At 37.8% G+C, this 18216-nt stretch overlaps 1 protein-coding gene across 5 annotated transcripts in view; it reads right to left on the bottom strand.

Moving 5' to 3' along the window:
* PSIP1 (PC4 and SFRS1 interacting protein 1) overlaps window positions 1–18216 on the bottom strand; it is a 172293-nt gene that overhangs the window by 125203 nt on the left and 28874 nt on the right. For all 5 annotated transcript variants that reach the window (XM_033919071.1, XM_033919099.1, XM_033919109.1 and 2 more), the window contains exon 3: window positions 14844–14920. In XM_033919071.1, the coding sequence (XP_033774962.1) occupies window positions 14844–14920 (77 nt within the window). The remainder of the gene's footprint in view (window positions 1–14843; window positions 14921–18216) is intronic.

Genomic DNA, 18216 nt, shown 5'->3' with positions numbered 1-18216 from the left:
CGCAAACCCCCTCCCTCAAGCTCCAAAGAACTTGTAGTAACGGTAGTCCTGAGCTGTGAACCTCAGCTCCCTCCTGACCCAAAGCACCAGCATCCTGAGCTGCAAATCCCACCTCCGTCCCTCAAGCCCTGAAACATCTGAGACAAGAACCCCCTCCTCCCTCCCTGAAGCATATACTATGTACAGAAACCAAGGACTGACAAACAAGAAACAAAAGGGAAAGGGGTTGAACTACAGTAAAGTCAAGCAAAGGAGGGAAGGTGTATTTTTTTTTTTCTTTTTAATTATTTTATCGGGAACCACAGCCAGAAACACATGCCCAAAATGCACTTTTCATAGTACCGGCACCCCCCAGACCAGCCAGTAATTTTTGATCACCAAAAGCCAGCATTGCGCTTGGAGAATCGCTCAGCGATGTCAGAAGTCACCAGGAGTGCTCTTTAAATGTTAATGAGCCCATTTTTACTACCATTTTAATATTAATGACCTTGTTGCAATACATTTGCATGGCAGAGTTGGAGATTGCTAGGAAGCTCGGAAAAGACTATGGTGAACAGTTCTAATCTAATCTAATCTTTGGTCTTATATACCGGGTCATTCCCCTGAGGGACTCGAACCGGTTAACAAAACCTAACTTGAAGAGACATTAATGAACAATAATAGGAGAGGAAAAAAAAAAAATCAGTAAATATCAACATACAGTTGACTAGAAAATTCTTAACAGATACATCAACATCATCTTTCAATTATCAGTTAGATATTTCTTAAACAAATACATTTTCAAGATTTTTCTAAAGCAGATCAGCGATGAAAGAATTATAATATCTGAAGGAAGATCATTCCAAATTTTCACCACAGTAAATACCAGTGTGTGAGAGCCTACCTAAAGTTTGAATCCCTCTAATACAGAGATCTCAAAGTCCCTCCTTGAGGGCCGCAATCCAGTCGGGTTTTCAGGATTTCCCCAATGAATATGCACTGAAAGCAGTGCAATCACATAGATCTCATGCAAATTCATTGGGGAAATCCTAAAAACCCAACTGGATTGCGACCCTCAAGGAGGGACTTTGAGGCCCCTGCTCTAATAGAAGGGAATATTAATTTAAATTTATGTATATTCCTAGTAGACCAAAGACGATAAGAATTAAAAGAAAGAGGAAATAGTGGGGAAAAAATCCCACAGTTCTGATAATCGGGTGGTAACATACTGCCACAATGAACCAGCTGGAGCCAGTTTAGCGATCATCAGTCTGCAGAGACTTCAATTAATAGAGAACACTGCAGCTAAACTTATTTTCGGTAAGAGTAAATTTGATCACATAACCCCTCTGCTCAAGGAACTACATTGGCTTCCAGTGTATCTCAGAATTCAATTTAAGTGCATTTGTATTGCATTTAAGATCCTATTTGGCATTTTTGCCACTTTGATTCCTTTAGACTGGGATGTTCATAGATCTCATCTTATCAGAAGTTCTCAAAATTAAAACTTATATTTCCCCAAATTTCTTCAAATAATAATAAGTTATTACTTATTATGACAGGAATAGCCATTCAACAAATTACATTTAATTGGAAAAATTAGAGCAGACTTAATTACAGTTTCTGGTGGAACTCTGTGTCATATATTTAAAATGGAAAGAACTTTAGCCACACAAAAAGGAAATTTTAATAAATTTCAGGAGGTTTGGGGTCCGTTAATGGAATTTTGTGATGAGTAGATATCATTTTTCCCATATTGGTACAATTGTAAAGTGAGGGGGGAGGGATTTCGGATCTGTTATTAAACGTTTAGGCAAACAGAAAAGATTATATAATATGTTATATATGTAATCACATTTGAAATAGTGGGGATGGGGAGGTGGGTTTAAATATTATAACTTAAGTTGTATATGAAAGTTAATCAAGTGGTATTGTATAAGTTTAAATGATATTGTCTGATACACTTGTTGTAAGATGTAAAATGAATAAAGAATTTATAAAAAAACCAAAAACAAAACAAAACTTACATTTCCCTCTCAGTGGTAAAAACAGAACCTTTAAGAGATTTAGTTATTCTTTTGCTTTTAAATTAACCGAATTCTGGAATGATTTACCACTTACATTAAGAAGTTTAGGTTCTTTTGCTTTATTCCGGAAACTTCTGAAAACTTTTTTGTTTGCTAAACATTTTGGAAATTAACTATTTCAGTCTACTTTTCTTGTCAAATTTATGTATTATGTTTTACATTATTGTAAACTGAGTCGAGCTCCTCTTCGTTGATGACTCAGTCTATAAAACTAAGGGCTTCTTTTACTAAGATGTGCTAGTGTTTTTAGCGCACGCATGATATTACCGCGCGCTACGCGGTAGAACTAATGCCAGCTCAATGCTGGCGTTAAGGTCTAGCGTGTGGGGCAATTTAGCGCGTGCTATTCCGCACGTTAATGCCCTAACGCAGCTTAGTAAAAGGAGCCCTAAGTTTTAGTTTGGTATCATTAAAGGCACACTAAGTTTTAAAAATCTGGCCCTAGGAATGTAACTACAACTGTGGGTTGGTTTTCTCTATATTTAGAAACATCTGCACACAGATGAAGAATGGAATGAGAAAGAATATAAAAAAGAAATGATGTTTCACTGACTGCAATAAAGAATTTCTTACACAAATGATTCATCACTTTGGCATGTACAACAAAGTACTGGTGTGCCACAAAAATCTGATCCCTTTTTTTTTTCTTGGAAGTTTTTATGCTGAGAAATAAGCAACAGTGAGCAGAATCAGGAGAAACAGAAAATTATACAGTGAAATCATGAGAATGGCTAAGCTGGAAGAAACCAAGAGATTAAATAAAACTACAAGTTATGAGATGTGGATATACAGTGACATGAGAAAGTCCCCCCACCACTCCTTTTTTTTTTCTTTTATAAATTTTATTATTTTATAAACTACAACAGTATAATACATTTGATTGAATACAGAAAAATATTACAGAGATTACACCATTTTATACAATTAGTATATAGAACCATAACTTTACCCACCAACCCTTCTATCAATTATTAATAATACATCTTTATTTATTAAATTAATATGAAGAATTAATATCAATTTCTCAATTACCTCTCCCTCTCCCACCCCCGCATCCCGGATGTGTAAGGAAAAACTTAGAGAAAAATACATAAACCATTAATGTGAAGCAGCAAATAAAACCAATGGACTCCATACTTTGTTAAATGAAACACTGGACCCCAAACATTCTGCATTCATTCTCTCATATTTGTATGTATTACATACATTTGTCCACCAAAATGTGTAGTTTAATCCAGTGGTTCCCAACCCTGTCCTGGAGGAACACCAGGCCAATTGGGTTTTCAGGCTAGCCCTAATGAATATGCATGAAGCAAATTTGCATGCCTATCACTTCCATCATATGCAAATCTCTCTCATGCATATTCATTAGGACTAGCCTGAAAACCCGATTGGCCTGGTGTTCCTCCAGGACAGGGTTGGGAATCACTGGTTTAATCTATCATGGCTTTTCCAATTTTTCGTGATCAATTGAACAGCTATTCCAGTCAAAACCAGGACAAGACGACTTTTATATTTATCAAGGGGAGGTTTAATGTGTAACATAGTACCACAAATTATGGCTTCATATGTTAAGGGAATATCCGATTCTAAAACAATATTTATTTGTCCCCAAATTGACTTCCAGAAACTAAATATCAGTGGACAAAAAAATAACAGATGATCTAAAGTCCCTATATCAGCATGACAGTGCCAGCATCTATTAGATTTGGAACTATCTAATTTCTGCAAATGAACTGGTGTCCAAAAAATCCTATGTAATAAAAATAACCATGTTTGCCTCATAGATGCTGACGCTGTACATTTCAACCTCCAAGTCCAAATTCATGGCCAACGAGATACAGAAATATACTGTTTAATCTCAATGCTCCAAATATCTCTGAGATTATTTTTAGGTTTTTTATTCAAAAATTCAGAAATTAATTTATACCACTGGGCAGCCTGACGTTCTACTAAATCTGTCTGGTAGCAAAGGATCTGCAGGCTATAATAATTTCTAAAATTTTTCCATTCAGGGAACCCACTCCAAATGGCCTGCTTCAACTGCAACCACCTATACTGTTGAGATTTCAAAATGCCAAATGATTGTTGCAGCTGTGAAAATTCCAGCAGTTTCTCATTAGATATAACATCATCCAATGTCCGAATACCTGCCTGCATCCAATTTTTCCAGGCGATCCCAGCACCGCATACTTGAATCTTGGAGTTTAACCATAAGGACTGCAAAGTAGATTTTATTATAGGAACATCTGTTAGTTTATCAATAAATTTAATTGTTTTCCATGTATTCAATAAAATTATGTTGTCCCTAGCATAGCTGGGTAATCTGATACTTAATACATGAGAAAGTCGCATTGGGGACATAATTTTCCATTCCAGGTGTAGCCAGTTTAGCAGATTCTCCATGAGCTCGGGGAGGATCCAATATATTTCCTGGCACATAATATAGGCCTGATGGTACCTATAAAAATTGGGAAAATTTACCCCAACCTCCATAATCGGCTTTTGTAAAGATACCATAGCAATTCTAGCATTTTTACCCAGCCAAATAAATTTAATAAGAATACTATTCAATTTTTTATAAAAAGACCCCTGAACGCAAACTGGTATCATATCCATTTGGTAATAAACGACAGGCAGAATCATCATTTTTACAGTCTGAACTCTCCCCCACCAAGACAAATATAGTTGGTTCCAATGCTCACACATCTCTGAGACCTTTAGCAATATGGATTTTTCATTTACCTGCATCGTTTCTTCTAACGTTTTCTGGATCCAAATACCTAAATATTTAATACCTCCTTCCTTCCACAAGAAAGAGAATTTATCAAATAATCCCTTGGAACAATGAACGTTTAAAGGAAGGACCTCTGATTTACTCCAATTTATCTTATATCCTGAAAATTTCCCAAATCTTTCAATCAGCTCAAGTAAATGTGAAATGGTTGTTTCTGGATTCCTCAAATGAATCAAAATATAATCTGCATAAGCAGAGACTTTATATTCCCGACCTGCATAAGGAATACCCTTAATCTCTCCTGCCTGTTGAATAGCCAATAACAAGGGTTCCAAAACAATATCAAATGGCAGAGGAGATAACTGACATCCTTGTCTAACTCCCCTCCCCAAACAAAAACGTTCTGAAAAAGTATTATTAATATATAATCTGGCAGAGGGGGAGCTATAAAAGGTTTGAATCATTTGAATATATCCAGAACCAATACCAACCCAATCCATCGCTTGATACATGAAGGTCCACTCTACACGATCAAAGGCCTTCTCTGCATCCAAAAGATACAGAGAAGGTCGGATCATCCATATCTTTTGATAGATTTAACATATGTAATGCCAATCTAGTGTTATTAAAAGAATGTCTTTGAGCAACGAACCCCGTTTGGTGCATTCCAATGATATAAGGGAGAGTCTTAGCTAAGCGTAAAGCCAATAACTTAGCCAAAAGTTTACCATCTATATTTATCAAAGAAATAGGCCTGTAATTTGAAACCAACATAGAATCTTTATTTGGCTTCGGCAAAACAATATTTAAAGATTCTGCCATAGTACCTAATATGCAACCTTTAGTTAGTTGAGCCTGATATAGATTTAACAAATAAGGTAATAGGGTAATTTGAAATGATTTATAAAATTCCACCATGAAACCATCACCACCTGGAGTGGATCCAACTCTAAGGGACTTCAATGCTGTTTGCAATTCCTTTATCAATATGGGCAGTTCGAGATTACCTTTTATATGTTCGGGAATTTTAGGACCCATAATTAATTTTAAAAATTCTATACCATCCTTTTCTTTATTTGAATAAAGCTCAGAAGAATACAAAGTTTTGTAAAAATTCAAAAATTGTTTTAGAATATTTCCATTTTTTGAATGAGTGTCACCTTTTTCGTCTTTAATCGCAATAATTTTTATTTTCCTTTTTTCACTTTAAGGTAATTAGCCAGTAATCTTCCTGCTTTATTCGAGTTTCCATAATACAGAGCTTTCCTTGCCAAGTGTAAGGAAATCTCATTATATTTATATTTAACTTTTAATAAGGCTTGTAAAGTATCATATTCCCACTTTATTGCTAATTTTGCCAATTCCTTAATCTCTTTTTCCAAATTAGCAAATTCCATATTAAGTTTTTCCTAACATGTGACGCAAATGAAATAATCTGCTCCCTTATAGTTGCTTTAAACGCATCCCATAATATTTCCTCTGAAATTTCTTTTAATACATTGATTTGAAAATATCCCTCCATCTTTTGTTGAATTTCTTCAAGAAATTTTGAATCTGCAAGCAATGCATTATTGAATCTCCAGACATGTCTTCCCATATCATCTTCATCCACCCTAAATTCAATGCAGATATCACCATGATCTGATAAGATGATTGGATCTGTGTTAGCTTTTATCACATTTTGTACTAATAAATCTGAAACAAAAATATAGTCTATTCTTGAAAATGAATTATGAACATGGGAACAAAATGAAAATTCCCGAGCATTAAAATGAAGAATCCTCCATATATCTTTTAAACCACAAGATTGTACCATATTATTTAAACCCATTGACTTTATTAATCTACTAGGATTTTTGTCTGTCAATGGATCCATTACAGCATTAAAGTCTCCCGCTACTACTACTTTAGAAGTATCCAGTGGCAATGGCAACTTTTGAAGAGATACAAAAAATTCTGATTGATTAGCATTAGGGGCATAAATATTCCTAAGAATCAAATAATTTTTCCCCAAGCTCATTTCCACCTGCACCCACCTACCTGCGGAGTCTATAGCCTTTAATGTAAATACCGCCATATATTTTTTGTGAACCAGAATAGCCACTCCTGCTTTTTTCTCCACAGCCGGAGCATAAAAACAATGCTTTACCCAACCTTCTTCCAGCTTTTTCGACTCTATATCAGACAGATGTGTCTCTTGTATAAAGAATATATCTGCATTCTTTTTTTTCAAAAAATGAAGTATTTTTTTCCGTTTAATAGGGTGATTTAAGCCATTGACATTTAAAGAAAAAATTTTAAGAACCATTTATGGTTATCATTAACCTCAACTTCAAAGAAAAACTACATAAATTCATTTTCATACATTCTGTTTGATCCTTACACATCCATAACCCCCTACTAATAACCCATTAAGCCCCCCACCCCCCACCCAAATAAATACGATTGCTTGAGAATGCCTATATGGCCAAGTGATTTCAAATTTCCTCCAAGGCTTATCCACAACTATTTTATATGCTATTAATAACTTTAGAGGCTCCTTTTATCAAGGCGCACTACGGGGGTTAGCGCGTCGGACATTTCATCACACGCTAACCCTCACAGCAGCCTAAAATACTAACGCCTCATCAATGGAGGCGTTAGGTACTAGCGCGGCAGGCGGTTTAATGCGCGGTATTCCACGCGTTAAACCGCTATCGCGCCTTTGTAAAAGGACCCCTAGGTGTTATAAAAAGTACTTTTACTAAAATTTATTATCTTATCCAGTCCACAAAGCCAATTATCTTAATCCATATATATATTTTGTATATGTAAATATAACAATTATTAAATGATTTATTTATATACTAATGAAATCAATGCTCCTCCATGGCTTATCCATAAAAATTATTATATATTACTAAAGTCTTAAAATATTATAAATATAACTACACATAAATTTATTATCTTATCCAACCTATTTATCTGCTTTCATTTACCCATATTGTATTTTGAGGTGAAAATAATCCATACACACATATTATCCATTCAATTTTAAAACAATTATTATTTAAATCATTAGTGTTACAAATTTAAGATCCTTATGTATATTTATATTTTCATTCATAAAAATACATCCCCAATTCCTCCTCTATTAGTCCCTATTAAATAATGATCTAATAAATTTCCTTTGCTTTTTCATCATATAACTATGTCTTAAAACCCATCTCTAACCATCTTATTTTTACTACCCTCCCTCAGTTATCCTTATTATTTGATATCTATTAATAATAATATTAATCCAATATATACTTAACTCTATATATCATAAACATATTTTTCCTTAAAAGAATCTTCATCTTCCTCTGTCAATTCTTTCATATATTGGGCCACATTTTGGATATATATATAGCTGCGGTGCACCTCGGCTTTGAACTCTTTGCTCTTTGCATAGTAGTCATGGAAACGCTTGGTGCTATGAGGGATGATAAGACCTCCATTCACAGCCCCTTTCATAACACTAAACACACAATTGCCAGTGGTGTTTCTGACCAGACCAGTGTCCAATTAACAGGAAAAGGCACTCTACTGTGAGTCAATACTCTCCACGCTCTACTCGTCACATGTGATCTCTACCTGCCCTGCATAAATTCATCTAATCCAAACTTAATGAGCAGCCTACAGACCAGCAGGAGTCCGGTGCAGTATGTAGCTGCATAATTGGTTAGCCCGACTTTCACTCCATATTTTGGGAATTCATGAGAGTATGCAGCACATATAGTGACACCTCTCTCAATTCTGAAATACGCTGCTTGACTCACAAAATCCCAGTTCGTAGTGCATAGTCAGATGATACTTTGGAGTGTAGTATTCATTCTTATCCTGAATCACTAGGTGCTTCTGAGCATACTGATCTGACTTCCCCTCTTTCCTTCTCCAGAACTTGACTTGATAACTCTTGGAGTAGGCTTTGTTTTCAACAACTTTTACAAATCACATCTCGGCTATTTCAACTCTATCTTTCACTCAGTGATTTCAGCTGTGGATCCATGAGGGGCGGAAAAATAAATCCAAATGTAATTTGCAGTCTCCTTTCATGTATCTAACTAGCTCCGCCTTCATATTATCCAATTCCACTCTGAGTGAACCAATTATTTTTGTAGTTTCAACTGACAGACGGTTCAGTCAATCATACACATCAACAGCATTTTCCATTAAAGTCAGCTTCTCCAAGTGATTCAGAAATGTACAGTTCCCTCAGATTACCTATTTCATCATAACTTATTGATATGCTAATACAGATATGTTCCCTCGTTTTTCATTTCCATTTTTATAAAACCAGACACAACTGGCATGTACTTCTGTCAGATCTTGTAAGCACTGCCCTCTTATTCCTTCTCTTCCAATCAGAAACATCCTGTTATGCTTAATAGACATACTTGACAGATGATTCAGCCAATCCCCAGCCACTGGCTTCTTCTATTGGCAGTAAACTGTCTTTAATAGAACAGTCACATAAATCTTTTTCAGTTAAGAGTTTTGAAAAACGTTATACAAAAAAATCACACACTGAAGTCATAAACTTACAAATAGCCAGATAGCTAAAAGAAAACTAACCAAACAGAAGTTCAAAAATACCGATGTACAATCTCTCCATTGCTCTGTGAAAGTACTCACCAATCCTAGGTCATCGGCTCTTCCTGCATATTAATATATTGCTTTAACTGTACCGGATCATCATATTGTATAGTCTTATTATTATGAGTTACTCTCATAATCGCTGGGTATAGGAGACCAAATGTGCCCCGATTTGTCTAAGCTGGGGTTGTAAGGCTAAAAACTCCTTTCTAACACCAGCAATCTTCTTTGCAAAATCGGGGACAAAGATTATTATTTTTTCATTATATTTCAGATCCTTCTTTTCTTTTGATAGTCTGATTATCTCTAGCGCATGTTGAAATCTTAACACTTTGAAAATTAAAGGTCTAGGATATGTTTGTGCTGAACTTCTTCTGCTTGGGATCCAGTGAGCTCTTTCTATCTCCAGGGGATGTTTTCTTGTAATCGGGAGCAGCTTTGGAATTAATTGTTCCAAAAAGGAGACTGGATCACTTCCCTCAGCCCCTTCAACCACTCCAAGTACTCTCACATTGCATTTCCTAGATCTATTCTCCATATCTTCCATCCTTTAGGATAAAATTTGTATCTCCAAATGATCTTGTTTGGATTGAATCTGTTCTTTTTCCATGCACTGTTCCACCTGTTCAAGATGTTTTATTAGATATTTCCAGCTGCCTAGTGAAATTATATACTACTTCTCTTAGTTCAGTTAATTTTTGAGAATTTCCATGAAGCAATAAGCGAATTTGTCTTAATTCCTCCAGTCTTTCATCATTTTCTGATTCAGGCAGTTTAACCTTTGAAGGTGTCAGGTATTCCTGCTTCTGTCTCTTAGACTTTGCACCGCTAGTAGAAGCCGTTTCCAGGTTTGCCTGTTTCACAGCACCCATTAGTAAGGAAACTAATAAGCTGATAACACCAACATCAAGAATGAAATTTCTTCAATAAATCTTTCAATTACAGCCTGGATGCGTGGAGCTCCTCAATCACACATCCATCTTGTAGCACTCTCAAGTTCTGGAATCCATCCCCCCACCACTCCTGATTCTGTTATTGCAAGTGTATCACACTGAATGGTTTCTGATTTTAAACAAAATAATAGACAAAGAGAACCTGAGTACACATAACTTTTAAAATTACTAAGGTACTTCATTTTTTTTAAGGAGCAAAAAAAGTTACTCATCATCCACGGACAAAGACAACAAAGATTGTACCATTAAAAAAATTAAGAAAACACAAAGAGGATAATTACCAAGTGGACTGCGTCAGCCAGAATCATGGAACACACTGAATAAATGAGGTGACAGCTAATGATGAGAAAGTAAGGCGTATAGGGACAATCTCTATCCTTTGGAGGAAATGCGGGAGAAGGGAGATATGAAAGAGATGTTTAAATGCCTACGTAATATATATGTGCATGAGTCGAGTTTCTTTCATTTGAAAGGAAACTCTGGAATGAGAGGGCATAGGATGAAGTTAAGAGGTGATAAGCTCCGGAGTAATCTGAGGAAATACTTTTTTACGGAAAGGGTGGTAGATGCGTGGAACAGTCTCCCGGAAGAGGTGGTGGAAACAGAAACTGTGTCTAAATTCAAGACGGCCTGGGATAGGCACGTGGGATCTCTCAGAGAGAGAAAAAGATAATTGTTACTGCGGATGGGCAGACTAGATGAGCCATTTGGCCTTTATCCGCCGTCATGTTTCTATGACAGCTAAATAACACTATATAACACAATTTTTGTTCCTGGGCAATAAATGTAATTTTCTAATTTCTCATGCCTAAAAAAGTATAGAAAATGTCTGTTATTTCCATAAAACTTTACTTTTCTAACCAGGATAGTCAAATTTTGCAAGTTACCTATTTAAAACGTGAAAACACCGAATTTTCATCTTTTCATTCTTATAAAGCCATATAAAAAAAGCAACATACGAGTATGAATCACAACTAACATGCATTTATACTGAAGTTATACAAAGATGACCACAGAAGATTTAGAAGCGAGTAATTATTTGACATTTGCAATTATACTGCAAGTCACTTTCACGAATCAGTCCCCAGATGTATTCTCCCATTAATGTTTTCATTATATTGTCTTTGGTAGCGATGTTCAAAGTCCATTATATCCTGGTGGAAGCGCTCACCTTGCTCCTCTGAGTATGCTCTCATGTTCTCTTTGAATGTCTCAAGATGAGCATCAAGGACTTGAACTTTTGAGAGACATCCTACAGCCCATTTTACTGTAATTCTTTATCAGATTCTCAACCAACTCTATGTAGTTTTCAGCTTTGCGATTCTCCAGAAGTCCTAAACCACTGTAACAAAGCTATTCCAAGCTACTTTCTCCTTCCTAGTTAGCTTCTTAGGAAATTCTATGTACTCCAGGATCTTCTTTATCTGTGGTTCAACGAAGACACCAACTTTGACCTTTGGTTTAGACAGATTAGGGAAGATGTCTTGAAGGTACTTGAAGACTGATGACTCCTTATCTAGAGCTCTGTCAAATTGTTTCATTAGGCCCAAACTGACATGCAGTGGGATCTACCAGTGGTTCTCATTCGACATTGTTTCTCCTCAGAGAATTCAGTCTGCTGTGGCCGATCTCGCCTTTGGTAGTGCATCTGTGTTCTTGCTGTCTCAAAGGCAGAGATAGCAGGGAAACTTGATAAAACCACCTTGGAGACCCATTAGGAATGCTACTATTTTGAAGTCTCCGATGACCTCCCAGCCACACTCATCATACTTCAAGGCATCTAATAAAGTCTTGATGCTGTTGTAATCTTCTTTGAGGTGCGCTGAGTAAGCCAGTAGAAGAAACAGGTTCCTATTAGGGAGCAGCACAGCTTTGATGCTCCTGGATAAGCTATCAATGAAGAGATGTCATGCTTTTGAGTTATAGGTGATTCCATTTGCCTCAAACATATTGGTTACATTATGGTAGAAGAAGAGTCCATCTTGATGGATGAAGGAGGTGGAAAAAGCTTGGTGATGCTTCCTCTGATCTGTGACTTTGTAGGAGTGGTTCCTTCCTCACACTTAAGGTTAGGCCTCACTCACGTCAGAAAGCTTGAACCTACTTCTGCAAGAATTATCTTTTCTGCCTGATGCATGCCCGATGCATTCTGGATATGTTTACAGGAACTATTGCCTATTGATACATGCTCAGCTCATGTGAATCTGGAGGAGGTATGATCTGTGTGTTTCTTTCTTATCTACGGACGCGCCTTTCAAGGCACATATAATAATAATAATAATAATAATACAGAAAAGGCTATTGATTCTCATTGTCCTATTTGGACTGGTCCTGGAGGGTCATCTGTCAAGAACTAAGGAAGGTGTCAAAAAGATTTAGTCTAGGTTTTGGATGCGAGGGAGCTTGGATCAAAAACTTAGGTTTCTCTGCACACACCGCAACAATAAGAACTGATGAGTTACCTCTTGTGACCTGCTCTTGGATGAGAATGAAGACAGAGAACTGCCTTTTAAACAGATCTGGTTTCTATCGCATAAGTAACTTTGGCAGACAGACATTACAGATTTTCCAGTGACAAACGGACTTTTTCTGACCAGAAGAAATTCTATCATCTGCTACCCTGAGGAAAATAGACAAATTCCATCTCCCGGGTCTGCTGAGGCATAATCTAAAGGGTGAGAAAAAGAATTTTCTTTTCTTTCAGCTGGGCTAGATAGACTTGTATTGGTTATGGATAAGGAAAGTTAAGTCCCCTTGGTGATAAGCTTTAATAAATTGCTGCTATTATCAGGACTTAGTATTATAAGGAATTATACCTAGTGTGTAAGAATTAGTCATATTTACTAATTTACTTAGTGATTACTGTGTTATAATTATGTGCTGAGATATGTATGTATTCAGATATATTGTGAACAATAATTAGTTATTATTTACTGCTGGCTTGTGAATTATATTTTTATATCTATAATAAAATATTTCATATAGCTTTGGTCTCTGTATTCGTATAAGCAGGCAAAATCCGAATCCGTGGTTGTAGTTATGGGTTGTCCTAGAAACGAGATGTGCTGTGACTTGTTTATGTTGCACTAATTAGTTATACCCATAAATATACCTACAATTTTCATCTAAGTTCCACTGCTTAAGCCTAGACATTAAAAGGGCCCCTAAGTTTACTCAACTTGGAATCGATCTAATGTTCTGCAAAAAAAGGTAAATTTCAAAATATCAATGTCCTGGTCACAAAAGCAAGGTTTGAGGAGAATGATAGACATTTTCTATACTTTTGTGGCATAGACAATTAAGAAAGAATACCTATTACCCAGGAACAAAAAAATAAAATAAAATACAATTTTGTTATGTAATGTAATAAGATAAAACCACAAATTTTTCTAGTAGCCATATATGAAATGAGAAAATTGGACTTAGGAAATGTGGTGTTAAAGATGAATTCCATGACCAGAAGGGCTTACACATCTTTGGTTAAATAGAGACTATAATGCTAAAGAGGAAATTGACATTCTATGATCATGTGCTATAGACAGAAAATGGAAAACAGAATTAAGCTATGTTAGAAGGAAACAAACAATACCTATTCCAAAAATAAAACAGCTGGATACATGAGACATCATTGCTTTGTTGATCCATCTGTCTGTATGTTTCCTTCTAATTTACAAAGAATGATAATTTCTCTCTCTTCTGGGTTACATCACATGCACACATAAGCTGAGAGAAACCAAAAATGCCTAAAAGCTAAGTAAAACTGCAGCCAAAATCAGCTTGTTTTGGCCAAACCCAAACCCTAAGTTTGGTTGTGCGAATGTGAATCAGTGAGGGCCGCTAGGGATTGTCAAAGCTTGTAGTCTGCATCCCTCTGCTAAATCCACAGTACCTAAAACCAGAATATAATTTAAATAATGAAAGACCATATTTTACCTCCAAGCAAACAGTCTCTACAAACATGGACTGCAGCTAATGAAAACAAACTAAAAGCCACGGTGTTTTCACAGTGACCAATTACGCCATGCTCGAAGTGATAGCTTCACAGAGAGGCTAATTCCTAAAGAGCTTATACCAAATTTACAGATTTAAATTTCAGCTAAAAATGTTGGATCAAAAGCATTTATTTGGAGCATTCTATTTACCATGTAAACTATTATGCAAGATCATAACTGCATAATTTTCTATCTCGATACAGAAAAACCCCCCATAAAGAATTTGCCGCACGCCCCAGGTCTACCTTACAATACCTGGTGATCTAATAGTGTCATGCCAGTCTTTTTGAGAGCAGAGATCATAAGGGGCAGGAAGTACCTAGGAATCATTCCTGCCTCAATTACAGGGATTGTAAGATAGGTCAAGGGAGGTGAGGCAACTGCTAACTTCTTAGAAAAATCATTGGTTGCAAAACTAAAGAGGTCATTTAAAAATAAAATCATAATGAGAAAAATGCATTAGGTTATGAGGACTTACGTTTCATGAGTGCCGAAAAAAAATATGGGCATCTTATTGGTTGGAGGTTTCACTGCCCCATCAGGAACTTCATCAACCTAAGGACAAAAATTACAATACTATATTACACTCTATTATTAATGGTAGTCAATAGGTTTAAGGAGAAAGATTGCTCTGCTATATTTAGTGAGAACGCTGGCTGCTAAAAATGGATAACTGAAGCAAATTTCCCGAACATACATTTGGCAAGGCATATGATATTCATGGAGCAGGTAGAAAGAGAACTAATATGAATGTAGTGCTAGTTGCAAGACAGGGGACACACTTAAGGCTGGATTCTGTGTAGGACGCCCAGTCTCAGCAGCCACTTAAGCGGCTTTTGAGAGTCGCACATGGGCATCCTATATAGAATTGCATCTTCCCTGATGGACAGACGCCTAACCCCACTGGCATCCATGTCACAGGCACTGGTTAGATCAGTGTCTCTCAAACTTTCTCAAGCTGGGGCACACTAAAGGTAGTGGCCACGTTATGAGGCACCCAGAAATGCAAGGAAGTCGCTGTGATAATGGGCCCTGAGACACTAGTAGGGGGTGCCAGCAGGGAAGAAGGCCGGAGAGAAGGAGAGGCATTGACGCCAGCTGATTGCCTACAACAGTGTTTCTCAACTACTTCAAGCTAAGTACCCCCAGGTCTAACAAATATCAACTGATTATCCCAACCACAGACTTCCCTAGGTCCACCCCAGCTCTGCCCCAGATCCCATACCCTTTACTAATTGTAATGCAATTTTTCCCATTAATTTTTCATATACACACAATATACACAGCAGATATAAATTCTCAAAACTGACACATTTCAATCACTATATTGAAAATAAAATAATTTTACCTACCAGCGATCTTCTGCAGGCTACTGTAATTAGCTTTAAAGGTGAGACCGGGAGGCCAGGGGGGACGCTGGAAGACGCTAGAGAGAAGGGGGAAACATGCAGGCCTCCGGCAAATCGGTCAGCGCTGGCGCAGTACCGCATAGGGAAGTCAGCTGACAGGCACCTCTCTTCCTCCTCAGATGCCACGGCACACTTGGAATCTCAGGACACACACAGTTTGAGATACACTGCTTTAGAGAATTGAATTGCCATTAAGCTAATCGCCACAAGGGAATCTCCCTGCGACGATCAGTTTAGTGGTAGCAGCAGGGAACTCGTCCCCCCTACGAAGTTGGCCAGCAAGAGGGATGCCCACTCCCCTCCTGCCAGAACCCCCAACCCCTCCACACACACCCCGAATGTCCACAGCAGGAGGAGTGCCCAATTCCTTCTGCTGCCACCCCTCCTGAAACATCCCCCAGGAGGAATGCCCACTCCCTCCTGCCGCTGGCTCCATCATCCCCCAAAGCCCCTCAAATACTCCCTAACTCCACCCCTGACACTGTCCGACACCCCAGGATCCCCTTGACACTCCACAAACACCCCTTGACACCCTAAAATCCCCTTGCCACCGTCCCGAATACCCCAAGAGGGATGCCTATTCCCTCCTGACAGCAGGCACGCCAATTCCAAATAGTGGATTGCACCGGAGAGGGGCCTAAGATCCTGATTGACAGATGCCTAAAGCCCCTCCCATATGCCTGAGGATGTCTCGGGGTAGTGGTGGCAGGAGGAATTGGGCATTCGGGGTTGGGGGGCTTTGGGGGTTCCAGCAGGAGGGAGTGGGCATCCCTCCTGTCGGTTGCCTTTACAGGTAATGAGTTCAGTGCTGCGACCGCTAAAGGAGATTCCCTTGCTACAATCGGCTCATCGGCCATGTTTATTTGAAATGTAGACCTCTGGAGCAGGGTAATCAGTAAATACCTCTACACAAATAGGAAAAGGAAGCAATGTCTGGAAAACAGTATATACTAATGCGTGAAGTATGGAAAAAAGGTTCTAGATCTATGCGGGGATGCAGAAAAGTTCTCAGCCCACCCCCCAACTTCATAAATTCTGAGCATTATTTTGACACTGTAGCTGAAAAGAGTTATCTTATTTTGACAATTTGAAGAAACAAAATTCTCTGTTCTGACACTGTTTCAGATCATTGCTTGAACCATATCCTTCTTGGCTGGGCTGAGAACTTTTCAGCACTCCCTCATATAGGCTGCAATGAAAGAGGCTGAGTTGGACTTAGCGGCAATCACAGAGCCGTGGTTCATGAAGAACCATGACAGGAATATAGTTGTACTGGGCTATAATCTGTTCAGGAAAGACAAGGTAAGAAGAAAGGGAGGGGGAGTGGTGTTATATGTTAACAATCATATTAAAGCAACATAATCGCAGGATCTGAAGGGTAAGGAAGAGCCCTGAGGATCAATCTGAAAAGAAGGAATGGAAAATGTATTTATGTTGGTGTGATATACAGGCCTCCTTCAGAAACAGAAGTGGACAGAGATTTAATAGCATTCATTCAGAATATAGCTATAAAAGGGGAAGTATTACTAATAGGTGATTTTAACATGCCAGATGTTGACTGGGGTATACCTACTGAGGGGCCTTCTAGAAGTAAAGAGATCCTGGATTCTCTACAAGGAGAACTGTCTCAGCAGTTGGTAATGGAACCCGCATGGGTTGGGGCCATTTTTACAAACGGGAAAAGTGTTTCCGATATTACAATGGGTGATATCTGGCATCCAGTGATCACTGCATGTTACCCAAGCAGAAGGAGTGGCTCCAAGTGCAAGCTGACTTCAGCTTTAATCCCTCATGAAGGAAATGAGAGAGGAGGTGGCAAGACTGGTATAGAGGGCTCATACAAAATGAAAGGTTCTAGACTTTAAAAAACTAACTTTAGTCAGATGGGGGATTACATCAAGGAATTGTTGCCCGGACGGGAACATCTGGAAGAAATAGGAAAGCAGTGGGAAAACTGAAAGGAGCTATTGTAAGGGCAACAAACTATTTTGTAAGGAAAATAAGGAAAGGTAAGAGGAATAGAAGGTTGCTTTGGTTCTCAAAAGTAGTAGCTGAAAAGGTAAGGAAAACAAGCTTAGCTTTCATAAACTACAAGAGGCTAAAATATCTGGAAAACATAAGAGAAACTGGTTGAGTAGTCAGGAAAGCAAAGATGCAAATGGCAGAAATACTAGCTGAGACAGTAAAACTTTAGGACAAGACATTTTTTAGGTATATTAGTGATAGAAATAGCAAAAGTGGCATTACGAGACTCAGTTGAAGGGAAGAAATATGTAGAAGCTGATAAAGATAAGACTAAATTGCTAACAAATATTTCTGTTCTGTGTTCACAGCTGAAGTGCTGGGAGTAGGACTGCAGAACACAAACACAGATAGGGATGAAGGTGTGGTAGACCCCATAAGTAAAGGGACAAATTTCTCCCCATGTCATTCTTTAGTCTG

This window comes from Geotrypetes seraphini, chromosome 1, assembly GCF_902459505.1.
Source record: "Geotrypetes seraphini chromosome 1, aGeoSer1.1, whole genome shotgun sequence".
Taxonomy (NCBI): domain Eukaryota; kingdom Metazoa; phylum Chordata; class Amphibia; order Gymnophiona; family Dermophiidae; genus Geotrypetes; species Geotrypetes seraphini.
The sequence above is the reverse complement of the archived record's forward strand: the minus strand, read 5'-3'. Positions and strand labels throughout refer to the sequence as shown.